The sequence below is a fragment of the Zeus faber genome, assembly GCF_960531495.2.
Source record: "Zeus faber genome assembly, chromosome: 6".
Classification (NCBI taxonomy): domain Eukaryota; kingdom Metazoa; phylum Chordata; class Actinopteri; order Zeiformes; family Zeidae; genus Zeus; species Zeus faber.
The window spans coordinates 6,078,843-6,096,165 of NC_137201.1; the positions used below are offsets into that span (position 1 = coordinate 6,078,843).

At 43.1% G+C, this 17,323-nt stretch overlaps 1 protein-coding gene across 2 annotated transcripts in view; it reads right to left on the minus strand.

Annotated features, from left to right (window-relative positions):
• Positions 1-17,323, minus strand: part of LOC307231436 (spondin-1-like) — a gene marked incomplete at both ends in the record, with an annotated part of 100,411 nt that overhangs the window by 59,023 nt on the left and 24,065 nt on the right. For both annotated transcript variants that reach the window (XM_080002139.1, XM_080002138.1), the window contains 3 exons: positions 13,693-13,841; positions 14,415-14,537; positions 15,646-15,719. In XM_080002139.1, the coding sequence (XP_079858265.1) occupies positions 13,693-13,841; positions 14,415-14,537; positions 15,646-15,719 (346 nt within the window). The remainder of the gene's footprint in view (positions 1-13,692; positions 13,842-14,414; positions 14,538-15,645; positions 15,720-17,323) is intronic.

Consider the following 17,323-nt stretch of genomic DNA (forward strand, 5'->3'; position numbering starts at 1 on the left):
TAAATAATGCTACACGATAAGTAAAAGGCTTCAAATAGACCCTGTGATCGGTATCAGCTGATACTGCCTCCAGCGATCGGTGATCAGCCCCAAAAACCCTGATCAGAGCACCCTTACACATAACCCCTAACTACTCTCGTCAAGCGGGTGTGCGCCTTGCACGGCTGCCGCTGCCATCGATGTGTGAATGGGTGAATGTGAGGCATGTACTGTACTGTAAAGTGCTTGGAGCCACAAGACTAGAAAAGCGCAATATAAATGCAGTCCATTTAACATTTAAAGGGGACCAATTGCAAAACTCACTTTTTCAGTGCTTGTGAACATACAGTTGGGTCTCTGATGGGCCTACTAACACACAAATTGTGAAAAAAGACTAGCCGTTGAGCTTTGCTCCCCTGATTGTCGTCACCGACAGTCTAATAAGAACCGCCCACCATCTGAGTAACTCAGCAAACAAATCTTTGAAAAGAAGGAGGAATTAATCCCAACTGTATGGAAGCAAATAAGTGCCATTATGTTTTTAATAGTTAAAAAGCCATTGAATTTTATATATTGAAATAAAAACTTCAATATATATATATAAATGAACTGAATTTTTCTGATCCAAAATTGACCAAAATTTGAATTCCAGCAACCTGAATTTAGTTTAAGGAATATCTGCAACTCAAATTTTTGGATTTGAATTTTCAAACATTGAAAAAAACAAATAAATCAAGAATTGAAATAAAAGTAAAAATATTGCAATGTTATTAATTCAAAGTAGTTCAAATTTCAATATATAAATTCAATGGCTTTAAATATTCGAAACATTATGGTATTTATTTGCTTCCATAAAAGTGTCCGTGAATAAACTGTAGACGATAGAAATGTATTTATTTATTTATTTTGTTTAGAATAATAATTGTGCTGTGTTTTTCTTTCTTTCAAAATAATTTAATTTAATTAAAAACAAAGACTGCAGACTGCTGCGTGTGACGCACTGTGTTTTTATTGTATATGTATTTATTTATTTAATTTTACCTCTTTTTTTTTTTTTTACCTGTGCTGTCAGCATGCTGGGCATACAACACAGGGTATTTGTATGCTATTGCATCTAGGACAGAGTTAGTCTGCAAGTGGAGTTCAACTTCTCAACCTGCAATGCAACTCTTTATTAATTATTAAATCATCAAGAACAACTACAATAACTCTGTCCTGTGGACGACCTGTAGGATGACAAGAGCAGTTTTGGTTATACAGAGCCACCACCAATCCCCCTCTTTGGAGAACTATTTTACTACATAATTAGAGATGCCAACGAAAAGTTGTTGGTGGCCATTAGTGAACTTATCACGACTCCAATAGGGGGAGAATCACCACGGGTGAGACAATTAAACTTAGAACCAAACAACAACATGTACATGGAAAAAACATAAACATAGAACCAAACAACAAGTACACAGAATACATAAACATCGGACGACATCATGTATTGAAAAACCGAGTTAATCAGGTCCAGGAAAACTGGAACTACAACTGGTCACGCGGCCTCTTCCTGTCATAGTTATGGCAGCAAATGAGGGAGGAAAGGAGAGGAATGCAACCAGGAGGGTGCTGGGGTGCGTTGGTGGTGTGTACGTCTGTGTATGTGTGTGTGTGTGTGTGTGTGTGTGTGTGTGTGTGTGTGTGTGTGTATGTGAGGTGTCCACCGGTGAGTGTACAGGACTTATCCCAATTGGTTCTGGTGGAGAAGGTCGGTATTATGTCTTGGCACCTCCAAGCAACAGAAAGGGCCCCAAAGCCTCCCCGAGCTCCGCAGCTGCACAGACACCCCACAGCTGCAGGAAAGCCCTAAGCACCCGCTTGGCAGCAGCAGAAGACCCCCGGGCCTTCAGAGAAGCCGGAAGCCCACAGAGCAACACCCACACCCAGCCCCGATGAGCATAACCCAGTCCCAGGGAGCACGAGGAGACCCCGCACCCCAGGGGCGCACACATACAACCCACCCCCAAGTGCAGGCATAAGACGCAGCTGCAGGTGCAGAACCCGGCCTGCAGACCCGGAGCCAGCCCCCCCACCGACAGCCGGACACCCCGCCCTAACCACCTGCCTGCAAGCCGACAGGACCCCCATGCTCACCCACGCCCCTGCAAGGGCGAGGCCCGCCCCACCCGGCCACGAGCGCCATCCACGTAGCAGAGCATGCTCAGCGCAGGGCACCCAGATGTCAGCCGCCCCCCGCCCCGCCGACAGCAGCAGGCCCCCCCATATATGGGCCCTTCACCACCCCCTGCACCCAGGGCACCAGCCACAGAGAAGCCGCGCAGCGGGAGCAAAGGCCGTCAGCACACCTTAAGCCACCAGGCGCAAGCCGGCAGGGGGCCCACCTAGCCTTCCCCCGGCCAACCGCGTCCCCACACGACCCACCAGCGACCCGCCACGGAGGAGAGACGGTGCAAACAGCTGATACGGGACCGGACGTGGTTAGAGCCGAGTTCAACGTTGCCATCCTCACAAACTGTCAGAGAGAGGCAACCTCTCACCGAGCTTGTTGGGAACAACCACCTCGCACGCACGGACGCCCCTTCGCTTTCAGGAGAACCTCGACATTGTGACAAGCTGACAAAACACCCCTGAAAGAAAACAGCAATGATTGGAAGGAAGAGAGACAAGAAGAGAAAGGGGGGGTGGGGGGGTTCAGACGGCTGTCAGAGCTCCGAGCACTGCGCCTCCATTCTATAGTCTCAGCCTGTACGCCAAGCAATAAAAACATCGGGCAAGCGTATTGGTTTGTGTGTATGTGTGGTCTATCTTAGGGAGGTCCGCACCAATTTCCTGTGAAGGGTTTTGAGCACACAGATGAAAGTGAAGGACAGCTCAGTCGCCTCACTCCGCCTTCTGCCATCTTTGCTTTAGCACCCCCCCCCCCCCCCCCCCCCACACACACACACACACATACATACACACCCACCCTCAAACGCCCCTCCATCAGGGTAAACATGAGAAATAGAGATGGGGGGTAGACGGTCAGACTGACAGTCACAATTGACACTGATGAAGGGAAGAGAAAAAGTGAGTTGCTTACCGGAGGATGAGGGAAAAAGGGGTTTCTCAGAAAGAAGCAAGCAATGTCTGGAAAAAGCAGACTGCATGAAAATTCGGCAAATAGACGAGGAAGGTGAAAGGAGTTAAGGAAGGAGGGAAGACAGGAGGTAAGGCAGGACGAAAGGGGGGACAAGGAAGGAGGGAAAAGACGAGGTAAAGTGGTAAGGATGAAGGAGGGAGGGAATGGAGAGGGAAATTATGGAGATAAGGGAGAAGTACAGGAGCAGATAAGGAAGGAGGGAAGGAAGAGGTAAGGCAGGAGGTAAGGAAGGTGGCGGGAAGCAAGGAAGGGAGGAATGGAAGGGTACGGAAGAATGGGATGTGGTAAGGAAAGAGGAGAGGGATGAGTTTAGGGAAGAGGGACTGGAGGAGGAGGAAAGGAAGGAGGGAAGGAAGGACAGAATGAAGTTGGTAAGAAAGGAGGGAATGTGGAGGTAAAGAGAGAGGGGAGGACAGAGGTGAGGAAGAAGGGAGCATCAGGAAATTGAAAAAGACAAAAGGAAAGTCAAATAAAAACGCTCCCCAGGGGCCACGGTGACACCGCTCTTTCCACCAGAGATAAGACAGCGGTGCGGGTCCCAGATCGTTTTGATGGAGGGAGTGCCTCCTCTTGGCAGGGCACCAAAGGGGCTGTGGGAAAAAAAACAAAACAAAACAAAAAAAAAACCTGACAGGCACCAGCCCAGGGTGCTTTACAGCTCAGGCCGATGGCACGGGGTGGCGCTTAAAAAAAAAGGCTAAAGCTCTGTGTCCACACGTCTTTATAGTGTCGACTTCTTCCTCCGGGGGACACTTTTCTCCGCCCACGTTCAACGCCGCGCTTAAAGCCCAGGGGTGTTTTAGCACCCAGCACATCTGCCCCTGAAAGTTTAAAAACGCACTAAACTTTTTTCAGAAGGCCATACTTCACAACTTATTTGTGTGTATTTATATATTTTTTAAACTAGCTACATAAAAGCAGTGACAGCCGTGCAAGCAGGAATGTCTGCTTGTCTGCTCTACCCTGTGTTTAATAGATTATGATACCAGTACCAGCACCATTAAAATGATTTCGATACCAATAAAGTACTTAATTCGATACCTTTTTTTTCCTACTATACCCATCATGTGAATGGAAGCATACAGTTACGTAAAATGTCGCCACTCCTCAACATTCAAATTATGTTTAAAATGAATACATTTTGAAAGTGTTCAAATTATTGAAATATTTATTAAATAACTGTGCAGAACTGTACATTTCAGTATTTGGGCAGTGTCATTTTAAACAAATAGCAAGTACAGGAGGAATAATTACAGGGAGGAAAACCTCTTTCACTGTTCAAATGACACCTGACGTGTTTTAAGACACATTGTGAACCTGTCCTTCAACAGACTGTTGCTGCGGTAGTGAGCCAATCACACACCGCATTAAATGGAAAAACGCTTGCGGTGGTAATAATAATTAATAATAATTTTTTTTCTAGATCTGGGTACAAAAGTAATTGAATGCAGGTATTATTTGACTGGAGAAGTTTCGCTACTACTTGGAATTGGGTTATTTTGATCAATACCTTAGGGTACCAAATACCCTTGGTATTGAGTACCAAAAACCAGGCGTATAAAGCATGTTTTTTATGGCACTGACCAAAAGTATAATAAAATATTTATTAACAATCATAACTTTTTTTTCTTTTCAAAGGTTCAACATTGTATTGCACAAATTCTTTGCAGTGTAAAGCAAGGATAAAATAAAAAAGCAATACAAGGTGAGTAGGCTCAAAAAGAAAAAAATGAGTATTCAAGGTATTTGGGGTTCGCCCCAACTCTCAAATAAAAGTGTGGACTATGAATTTTATGTGTTCACACTACAAGTGAAACTGGACAAAAAAAAAATTAGAATTATTTTTTGGTTGCAACATCCAGTCCAAATCTTCGGCCAGTCTCTACTCACTCACTGCCACGGCCTTCAAATTAAAAGCGCGCCTTTACATCATTTGTAAAGTACAAACCCACCAAGAAATCTATTCAATTTCACATAAGCTTGTCACCCAAAATGGTAATGTAATTACACCAAACAAACTCTGTAGGTATAGCTGTCACATGTGGATCACTCCATCAAAATGCGGCGCTGCAAAGTCAATGGAATTTGCCTCTAGCCCGGCTGCCCTTGACATTTTCGCACCGGGCTTAAGATTGCCTGACATTTCACAGCAATGTCTTAATTAGGTTGGTGTTCATTGATTCTTGTTCTGTATTTTTTTCTCCGCCCTCTACACTATCGTGCGGCGTGGCATTCACAAAAATGTAAAAAGCTTGGGTTTTTGCACTTCAAGTTCTAGTACCTCCTCGTGTGTGATTATCCATACTTTTTGCTTCATGACATTTCCCAGCGGTCGATAATTAGGCTGCCCATCTAATTTAGTCCCATTTTCCCCCCCTGTTGGAAGTAAGATGTGACACTAAAAAGGAGGAAAAATACTCTTGTTCTTTTTATACTTTAACCATCAGTAAAAAAGAAATCCTAGGCCTCTCCTTCTTTGAAATTTAATCTGAATAAATTAAATTAAAAATTCTTCCCAGTTGATTAGAAATATAAATTGTAAATTATAAAATGTTTTATTTTTAACTATTACCAGAACTATTTTTAACTTTTGTCACAATTTGAAATGATGATCCCAGAGGTTTATTGTTAATTCTTTAGGTTAATTGTATATTGCCAAAATTATTCATGTTTATTTTAGGATTATCTTTTCTTGATATGATTATTGGCAATTTTTTACTTGAATTCTATTATTGTACATTTTATATTTTATTATTGTCTATAGTTTAAAATTTGAGCCAACTGGTGTAACACTTTCTTTGATGGATGAATAAAAAAATATCTATCTGTCCATCTAGATATAAGGTGAAAACTATGTATTCCACCCCACCCCCAGATTTTCTTTTGCCCGCCAACAACGAAGGACGTCAATCCATCTCCGACTCTGATTGGTCACAGTGTCAGCGCCAACCTTTTTCCCCCCGGGGAGCCTGAAAGATGACTGACATAAAGCCGTTTTAGGGTCCCGGCATGTTGAAACCTGCGGGGCGCACTGCTGAGTGCCGAGATTTAACACAGCAACACTCTGAACACGCTCCAGCTCTCCCCTGGTGGGACGTGGCACATCCTGTGCGTGCTGGTGAGCCCGTCAAGCATAGTTTCTGCTGCGTTTATGCATGCCGGGCCTTGTCTGCCGGGCCTCTGAGCTCACGTTCACATTTAGTCATCGTTTCTTCCAAATTAACTTTACTTGAATGCCAAATTCATGTGCCAAAGTTTCTCCTCAAGGAAAACAGGGGTGCGATCGTTGGTTGAATGTGAAGCACCAGGGATTGCTGTGACAACCTGTGATAAACAAAGCAGATTCTCAATTACGCTAACTGAAGGTAGCGCCCACTCAAACAAAAGTTTTGAGGCGGAGGATCTTTCCTATGAGGCAGAATGAGTGTGAAAAAAAATGGTTTCATTTCATAGGGCGTGTTAAGAGGGTGTGCCTACTTCTATAGCCATACCTGACTTTTTTAACCCCAAGCACCGTTTTAATAAATGCTTGTAATGGTTAACTTTTGCAAAAATCAGTTATCTCATCAAAGACGCACGGTGGTGACTGTGGAATCGATGTGCTAAAGCAGGGATCGTCATACAAAAGCATGAAGCAGCTCAAAAATGCAAAAGCAGTGTAGGTGGTCTTTAAGACCACCTGAGTCGTTTATGGTGTTGCATCAGCGGGACGTTTTGCTTGGTCCCCTTCGAGGTCCAGAGGGCCCAAGGGCCGCTGTGCCCGAGAGGAGGGGGCCGCTGGTTTGTCTTGAGGCTTTGTCCTCACATCACCACAGCTGATTGCTCATCGCTCCCGCATGGATGGACGGGATTCTGGCCTAAGACAGGGATTACTGCGCAATCCCAGCTTCCCACCTTTTGCAACGCGTTCACCCCGCATGAACTCTGTGTGTGAGCGCCCTCGCGAAGTCAAACGAGCGTGCTCGTGCGGAGACCACACAAATACACAATACATCCTGTACACGCATACACAAACACTCAAAGAAATATAAATAAAAGCGCTAAATTATTGCCAGACATTCAAGTGGGTTGAGTGAGTAAGCACATATACAACTACAGTGCATCTGCTATCGGAGCAGTTCGGCAATAACGCTGTGTTACTTGTGTGTTTACAGTGAGCAGAGTTAAGAGGTTCAGATACCATTTTTTTCTTCCCGATACCTGAACTTGCATATCGGCTGATATCATGTACCGATGCCAGTGCATTGGAATAAATAAAAAAAAATCATAATAAATATATATGTATATATATATATTTATTACGGGGTTTTTTTAACAGCTGTATACTACTAACCCTGTATGGATGTGATTGCTATCATTGTTGTACGGCCTGGCTCAGGCTCCCTTTGTAAAACATGAACAAATTCTGAATAATCTGCGCTCGCCGTGCGTCCCCTGTGTCCCCGCCCCCCCGGCAGAAACATAAATCAGCACCAGCAAACAGACGATAGGAAAATCTGCACACGTAGTTTCTACTGTTTGTTTTCCGATTGGATTGGATTTGATGTTTAATTGAATAACAAGTAACCTTATGGGATTATTATGGCAGTCGAAAACGGTGCATTTCTCCGTGTGTATGTGATGCACTTTTGCCAATTGTTTTGAAAGATTGCTCATGTTTCCTCCCTGACATGCAAACAACTGGTTGCACTTGTGGCAATGAGCATGGTCGGAATCGACTCCTGTGAAATTTAACCAGACTTTTGAGCGTTTAATTCTCTCCGCCATTGTCACTCACTCAGGGCAGGGTGTCCTCGTGTGACAGCCAGGCAGAGGGAGCGGGCCCCGCCCCCCTTCCCCTTACTGGTTATATAGCCTAAATAAATAGAAAATAAATGTTCTTAATTTCTCCTATACCGTTAACAGTACTAACTGGTGACGTCGGATCTTATGGATAATGTTAATAATTTAGCCCCGGGTTAATTAAGCCCCGTTCAATACCGGGTCTCGGTACCCAACCCTGATCGTTATGGGATAAATTACGAAAAATCAGATCGTAACATCGATTGCGGACTCGTGTACTTGCCGATACCCGGTTCAGCATTTTAAGCTGTATGGGAAGCATTTCTGATACTGGTATCAGAACAACTCTAGTTTTGACTGAAAGTTGTTTTAGACCTATGATCAACAGAAAAAAACAAAACAAAACCTGTAACTCCAGGGTGTGGGCACACCGTGTAGACCGGTGGTGGCCAACCCTGCTTTAGCGTGCATGCACATGAGTATGATTTTATACTGTGTGGAACGCAGAGCAAACTAGTTGCGAGAGAAAAAAAAAAGAATAAATATATATAAATTTCTCATTTATTTTTTCCCCTCTTTCAAAAAAAAAATACTACATTTTCTTTCATGATTATACGTTATATTTCGGCCCTGGACTGCATCATTTGACAACAGCCCACATTCCAGTCTATAGGACAGCGGTCAAGCCATCTCTCGGCGCAGTGACAAAGAAAGCCTCCAGAAAGTCTCCATTGTATGGGGGGGAGGCAGGGCCGGCTGCCAAGGACACACAGGGCCAGCCAAGAGCGGAGTTAGGGCCGTCCCTCAGCCCCGAATATCTCCGCACAGTGGTCTAAACCCAAACTGACAGGCACATAACACACTATTGTTCCTCGGTCAACAAGCACGATACACCTTTCTTTCAGCGCCTACTCTGGCTGACATACGTGTACGCTAGAATCACGTGCACGTGCATACCACCGCGATTATTAAGAGCATGGGGTCGTGCAAGCATGCTTGGAAACAAACACACAGACGGGTCAGACGGGTTCAGACACACACTTCAAACTCACTTTAATATTGCATCTTACCATTGAAACACAGGCACACACCAGGGCCCCAGACTAACAGCGCCCCGTCGTACCGGGGTCAACAGAAAATGTGTTTTTGGACGAACAGAGATCTTCCCCCGGGACGAAAGGGATTTTTGTTTGTATAACTATCGTGTCGAAAATGATAAAACTGAACCGAGCGCTGACCACAACCGAGCGTGTCTTCTCATACTGTTACCATAGTTACGGTAGGCTGTAGGTGAGTCCTGTGGTGCGTTGGAGCTAATGTAGCTAACAGCTAACCGAGCAAATAGAGTTAATGGAGAAGAGTTTCTGCTCAGAGGAACATGAAGCATTAAAACAGTGAACTACAGTTAAGTGTGACAACACAACAAGTTTTCTGTAATAATGGACCCCACGTAGACCCCCATGGTAGCCCTCTGACTGCCTGATAAACATCCACATTACAACATTTACAGTAAATAAATGTACTGAAGTACTTCAGCTAAGTACAGTTTGGAGGTAAAAGTACTTTGAGTTTGGAGTTAGACACTTAACATCAGTGTTTAAATTCCGTTTTAAACACCGTGGGAGATGAAAGTACCCAGATACATTTACTCCAGTTCTGTACCGATGTACACTTCTGAGGTACTTGTACTTTGTAATCAATAACAGCTACTTACACTTTTTGTTTTAAAAGTGCTTTACATAAACTAAAAAACAATAAGAAACAGCAGTTAACTCAGATATAATCTGGATTCTTTTCAAAATCAATTCTGTATTTAGTGTGAATTTTTTAAATATTTTTCTTAATTCTGATTTTTGGTTGAATGGCACAAAATAAATATAATTATTAATGTCCCCAACTGAATTATGTTTTTATTATGCCACTTACAGCTAACTAACTACTAACTATAGATGGTAATAAAGTAAAGAAGCAACATTTGGATCTTGGGACGGTTTACATTCACTTCAAAACCGATAAAATGGTTTTTCGGGAAGGCGGTGAACAAAGTAAGCCTGGAGTCTCGACACACACGCAGGTATGCATGCCGCTAGGTTCAAACACACCAGCCAGAAGGATTCCCTCACACACTCTGTGATAAGATTTCACATCTTATCTGGCCCACAAGTGCACCCACCCGCAGACAGACAGACAGACTCTCTCCCTCTCCCCCTCTGTCTGACTTGTTCTCTCGCACGCTAACAGTTTAGCCGAGAGGTAGGAATCTGATGGAAACCTTCCAAAAACATCTGAATTCCCCAAAGGCGCAGTTTGCTTCCAACGGTTTACAGACGGCTGATGTTTCCGAGCCAACCCAATGCAACTAGAGACCGTCTACTTTCAAGAGGACATGCTTCCTTTCATCTGAACCCCGTGACACCACGTGAACAGTCACAGACAACCGAAGTCACAGACCAAGGCAATTTATTAATAGATTAATAGACAATAGATTGCGCCCAAAAGATGATAGGAGCAGACACATTCAACTTGGACCGATCAAAAAGAAGGTCATTTCTTAGACCATTATTGCGATTTAGTATGCAATTTTTTAGAAAGCTCCTTATCTTTTGTATTATTCACTAAATACAAGCAATAAACATTCTATAGTATCACCAACACAAAAATGGATACAGTCAACATATAAACTGTTCTTTCCTGTAAGCGAGGCCAATGTATTATGATGAATGAGATTAATTGATGCGTGAATTGATTTGAATAACATATCTTTATTTAACTATTGAACTGTAAAAAGAAAAACCTTCAATCATAGTGGAATATTGACTCATTTATTTAACTTCAAGCCTTGTTATTGTTCGAATCTGAAAATTAACATTTCGAAAGCTATGCAGTGTTTAAAAAAAGCTAAAAACAAAAAAAAAACCAGATACATTATTCTGGAATGGGCTCTGTCTGGACTCTACAGGTGTTCCGAACTCTGCCAGCAGCACCCGCTGCGCACAGCGCACCGGGACACTGCACTGGGTCTCACCGGGGGGCAGCGCAGAGGCTTAAAACATTTGCTATAGGCGGGGGGGGGGGGCACGGACAAAGTGTCCCCGTCACGCACGGTTTCGTTCCATACGCAGTTGTCATTCCAAAACATACTGTTCTGGCAAGCCGCACCCCCCGCCCCCACCTATCTTGCCTATGGGGAGCGCCGGCCTTGGACAGCCTTATTGGTTACATTGAGTAACATAAAATTTTATTTAAGTTTTATTTTATTTATTTATTTATTTATATTTATTCGCAGGCTTTGCGATTTAAAAGTTACGTAAACCCTGCTGTTGTGGAACAGCGGGAATCCGCAAATCGCCAGCTCTGACTATTGGCCATTTTCATTTTCTGAAACTATGTTTCCCTAACATCCCTAGTTTGGACTGAAGTAAATGTCTAAATTAATGTGCAACCACCCTTATGTTTTCCATGAGGTGATTTTATGAAGAACGATACTACTCTCGACTTTAAGTGACGAGAAATGACAAAATCAGAAGTTTGATGATGAAATGTGGTTAAATTATGTTCCATTTGCTGAACTTGGATGCTCCCTAGCGGCCACAGCCATTATTTCCCCAAAACCCGAAATTATTTAGTGTGTAACCCTTCTTTTTTTTAATTTCAAGATTTATTTAACAAACACATACCGGTATTAAATGATTGAACGAGACAAATTGCAAGATTCAGATTTAAAAAAGGGGGTTTTGAACGCATCTGCATAAAAACGGGAACGCCTCCCCCCTACAACGGAATGATAAAACCTTGCAACAACTTCTCCACCAACGGCCATCAGAAGCAGGTAACTTCCGGTTCTGCCCCCTCGAGGGACACAAAACACTCAGACGCAATTGTCTTCCCAGTCTTTTCCCACCCACCCAGCGGCTCCCTAGCAACCACACATTTTACCTGAAAACCTTACCGCGTTGCCGCGCAGCCTCCTTTCTCTTTGTTTCCCATTTTTGTAACCTCATTTGACACGCCACGACTCTGCTGAGTCATAGAGATCCTCAGAGACACTTTCATACTTAAAACCTCCCATCTTTTACCTCAACTGGTACCAAACAGTCATCACTGCTTGCCATCATTCCAAACCAAATGGCACGTGGGGACTATTCGGTACCCAAGGCGAGACTACACCCATCGAAGCCGAACCATGGTGATCCAGCGAACCGCAATCCAGTAAGCTCAGACTCTAGTAGACTCATGGCAAAGTGATGTTGGTGTGGGCACGGCGATTTCTTTATTTTTATTATTCCGTTCAGAGTGGGTTAGCTGCACCTTTGTGCACATTCAAATTCAACCCCTCCAATTCAATTGGTCGTCCCCCTCACCAGACCTCCTCCACTTCCCTGGTGTATGTTTGTGTTAAACTTGCTTTAATTCCCCTTTTCTACCTCAACCTACTTACAATATTATGAAATGATTTTATTACAAATAAACATTCACTGTTTGATCAAGAAGTAGTTGGGTATTTACCTCATATCTCATGTGAGAATTACTGAATGGAGAAAATATGACCCTGAAGAATAAGGACCTCTATTTCTGCCCGTACGGCCATAAACTGACTTTTACTCCTCCAGGTTTATTATAAAATTGGTGGCGCTCAACTACAATATAAATTTTAATTATAGGTCCTCACACGACACCAATGTCAAGCTGACTACCGGCTTCAGTACTCTCTCTCTGTCTGTCTTCTGTGCCACAGAACTACGTGATGCACAGAGAGAGAGTGAGATTGAGGGACAGAAGATTTGTATGTGGTCTAATGAGAGGGGATAATGAGGGTGGTAAAAGATTGAGAACCGCCCAGTGTCTGGATGTTAATGTCCACGCCACATGCTGTTTATGGAAATTGGAATTTCACACTTTGGCAAATCCAATCACTAAACTGTCACTGTGACGGAAGGACAATTATGTTGTGTTGTATGTGTGCACGATTCCTGCTTGTGTATCTGGCTTCTCTACAGTTTACACTTTTCATTTCATCTGACCCCTCATTAACATTACAGCAAATCCACACACACACACGCCAAAGGCCATTATAATGAACCTGATGACACCATGGGTCAAACCATTAACTGCAATTCACTTGCAATGTGAAGAACAAGTGAATCTTGCTATGAAGCTCTAGTAATAATAATTATGACAAATGGATAAATAATAGTTTCATCAACAGATTTACTCACTTCCAACTTTCTGTTGTTTTCTGAGTGGGGGGCAAATGAGAAATGCCCATAGAAAGAAGAGATTACGTTCCAGTCTTTGGGTGGCAGCTTCATTCCTGTTTAATGTGACTGGTTGTTGAGGACGATATTTTCACAAACATTTACGGAAAGTTGACTGCGGTTCGATCACATCACCAACATTGACCCCAGCATGCAGTAGTGGCACTACGATTCACATCTAATATGCAATAAATGGGAGGTTTGTCACTCATTGAATTTTGTATATTATTATTATTATTATTATTATTATTATTATTATTATTATTAATAATATATAGCACCCAAGTATTTAGGTGTTTACAGAGTGTTTGATTATGTTGACTGTAACAACTATACGGAGAATATCACCAATTTCACTCACGTTTGATGCCCACTGAAGCCCACATTCACCAACAAAAACCATCTCGAAGACACATCCAACACAAAACCACAACTTTCAAATTATAAAAGAGATCGGAAGTCTTTCCAATCTCATATCTTTCGGCGGACAGGACAGGTGGTCACACCCTCGTAATATTTTGCTGACAATACCTTCTGTCGGATCTCCTCCTCCATTTTGATGGGGGAGCCCAGCTCAGCCACCTGACGAACCCCCTCGCTGGCGAAGCCCCCGTACTCCCACGGCACGTAGCCCCTGGAGTGGGATGCGCCAATCAGCGCCGACCAGTGATTGGCCCGTCCTGGGAGGCAGGAAGAGGAGGGAACCCAACAGGGACAGAGAGACAAATGGAAACAGTGACTCATATTGTTAGAGATAGAGATAGACTGATTGAGATGTTTAAAAAAAGATAAATACTTTTTGTTGCTGATTTTTGATAATGTGTTATTGAAGCCGACTTCAAAAGCCGACTGCCCCAGTTATTCCAGTTAGACGTGTTGCCCTGATGAAAATAATTATCGCTTTCCACATTTGGCCACATTCTGCACAGAAGCCTCGTTTCCTGTTTTCTGAGACCTTTCTTCCTTTCTTAATTTGTCTGTGATGCATTTCCCTTGGTATCCGCTGACAGTATACAGACATACACGCTACACACTATGTAAACCTCGCTATTCCTCTGAAGAACATCCAGGTTGCATTACAGAGATTTTGTCTTGCGGTGAACTTGTCCTCCTTAAATTTGATAAAGCAGACTTCATCCATCACCGGTTACCCAATTAGATTAAATCAGTTGTAGTTATAGCTATTACTCACACAATGGAGGATATATGTACCTTTGGTGTGTCGGTATATGTGAGTGTGTTATGGAGCTTACTGGGATAGTCTTTGGGATGCACCTTCTCAGACCAGTTTCCATAGAAGGTGAGTCTGTACTTGGCTGTTCCGCAGGCACAGCACTCAATGGCTGGATTCACTGTGGCCACACCATGCTCAGGCTCTGTGGAGGTAAAACATTTTTATCATGGATGCCACCTTTTCAATAACAGTACTGATTTAGTCCTAAACTTTAAATGCCCAACTATCATTTAATTGATGGGATTCAGACAGGATAAGTCCAAAATGTATGATTGGATGGTTTGACAAGCCTACCGATGACCGCATTTCATTTTGACTAATCATCAGCAAAATTGCCATGTTTTTACTGATAGTAATGGATAATGACAACAGGGTGACAGTGGCACAGGAGGTAAAGCAGGTTGTCCAGTAATAAAAGGGTTCCTGGTTCAATCCCCAGCTCCTCTTGGCAGCAAATTGAAGTGTCCTTGAGCAAGATGAGCAAGACACTAAACCCCAAATGTAGCAGGTGTGTGCCTCACACAGTTGCCTTCTGAGAATGTGAGGCACATATTGTGAAGCGCTTTGAGTGTTCACAAGATTAGAAAAGCGCTATATAAATTGCAGTCCATTTGCCGTGAGAGTGATGATAGCTGTGATTTTTTCTGATAGTAAGCCTAAACTTGCAAAAAGGCACAGCAATAAGCCAGTGTTAAAACTTTTTTTTTTTTTTATTTAAGGCCAGTGCCTCCACAACGACTGGATTCATCTAGAGCTGAATTCACCAGCTGTTGTGCCTGGTGTTTAAATGCAATGGGACTGCTGGACCCATTCGTTATACTCTGGTGTCTGTGTTGGTCAACCACATATTAAACAAGTTGCAAAATTTGGAAATGCTCGAAAAGGATTCCCAAAAGGAAGTACAATGTCGACATCAACAGCTGAGGGGACAACATAATTTGTGAAACCGTACGTCGGTTAACAACTGTGACTGGTTTAAGACTGACCTATAGGTTTGGCTAAGCAATGATGTTGGTAAATCATCTTGGAGAGCTGTGGGGCTACAAATTGCTAAACATCATATTCCAAATCTGGTGCCTGAAATTCAGGTAACCTGAAAACCAGAGTAGCAAGGCTGTCAACCATAACTGAATTTGTACACACACAAGAATCATTATTTTGACAAGAAAGTAGGACAATAATAAATATGGATGGATGGGACAAACAGACTTAGAAGGAAGGAGAATGATGATTGGTTATTTTGGAGGTACCTCTTTCACAGAGTCGAACAGTGAGGGAGCCCTGCACCTGGAAGTAGATGACTCTCCTCTGGACAACACTGGCCCTGCAGAGATAAGACGGAATCAATCATGACCAGGGGTGTCAGAGACGCAGGGTTTCAATCCAGCCGGGCCAGCACCTGGACATCTTGACTCATTTTTGGAGTTGAGCAAACAAATTGGGATGTTTTCAACTATTTTAACAATAGAGTTGCAGACATGTACAGAGCATCTGAACAGGGTGTGACATGTCATTCACATGTATAAACCTCCAATAACGGTTCATAAAGTATTCCACCCCATATAATTTGGTGTTTTGTCTCATTTTTGACCTAAAATGACTTTGAAACCTCCAATGACATACTTCATGCCTTCTATTAAATCCACCTCTACCCTAGCTCTGCCCTTCTTACGCTGCCTGGAGTGTACTGCTATGGCTGGTAAAAGCAGTATAGAAAAGATATAACTTTCTAAATCTTTCTATCTTTCCCTCTCTTTCTTATTGTTAGAGCATTATTTTATGAAGACTGCTCCTCACTTGCATAATAGTTTATCAATATCCAGATGTAATCATTGCTACGCGAATGAAGGACTCTCAGCATTGAGAGGGAGACATGCAATAGATGAGAGAAGGTCGCAATAAAGAGAGTGATAATAGCACAGTTGCTGCCTTCCTTTCACCTTTCCATATAAGAACGTGTTTATCTGGGGCAGCGGTAGGGGTAACGGGCTCCCGGGGGTGTCATAACAGAATCCGCGGAATCCGACCAATGGCTCAAACTACGTAATTCATGGCTTGCTGCGCCACCCTTTTTCGACGGAAATTGTGAGAAACCCATCGCGGACATCTGTGTTTTCTTTAGGCGATAGCACCCCATTGCCTGCTGTAAATCCCCCAGAGTCACCCTTTGTCTGTGTCCACCCATAAAGTCACATTGAGTCAAAACAACTGAACTCTTAATACTGGGCTTAAGATTACTCAACCGCGACTCATAGCCTATTAAAATACACGTGTCGGGGGCTTTTGGGGTTTTTTCAGCAAAAAATGTTGTACGAGGGCCACATTATGTAAAATCCTGTGTATCTCAGAGTCTGTGAATGGTGCGCGTCCTGACAGTCTCAGGCATTTTATAGCACCACATAAAACTGGGATATGAAACCGAACAGAACGACAATAAAACAAAAGAGCGCGAGAGAGAGAGAGAGAGAGCGAGAGAGCGAGAGAGTGGTAAAGGGGACATTAAGTCAGAGTTATCTGTTATATTGGGCCCATAAATTCTAGTGCAATATACCCCCTGCAACATAACTTTGACTATTTGGGCATGAAATTGAAGAGCAAAAATGAAATATACCATACAGGCAAATGTTGTCATATTGTCTCCACAATATAGTTTGTTTTTGGTGACAATTTCAACAATTACGCGAGCCGTTCCCATGGTTTTTTTTCTGTGGGCGAATGTGAGGACTCAACCTGACCCATTGACATCGCCTCACACATTGATGAACTAGTAGTAAACATCCGAGTACGTGAGTTCTGCACCCCTGAAGGTCACACCTATTCTATAAGGTCCTCCCGGCTTCAAAAAGAGATTTCCAGAACGTTGAATAGGAATAATATGTTTTTGTGTGGTTTATCTTTGAACAGCTGAGGTTAATAGGATGTTTACCC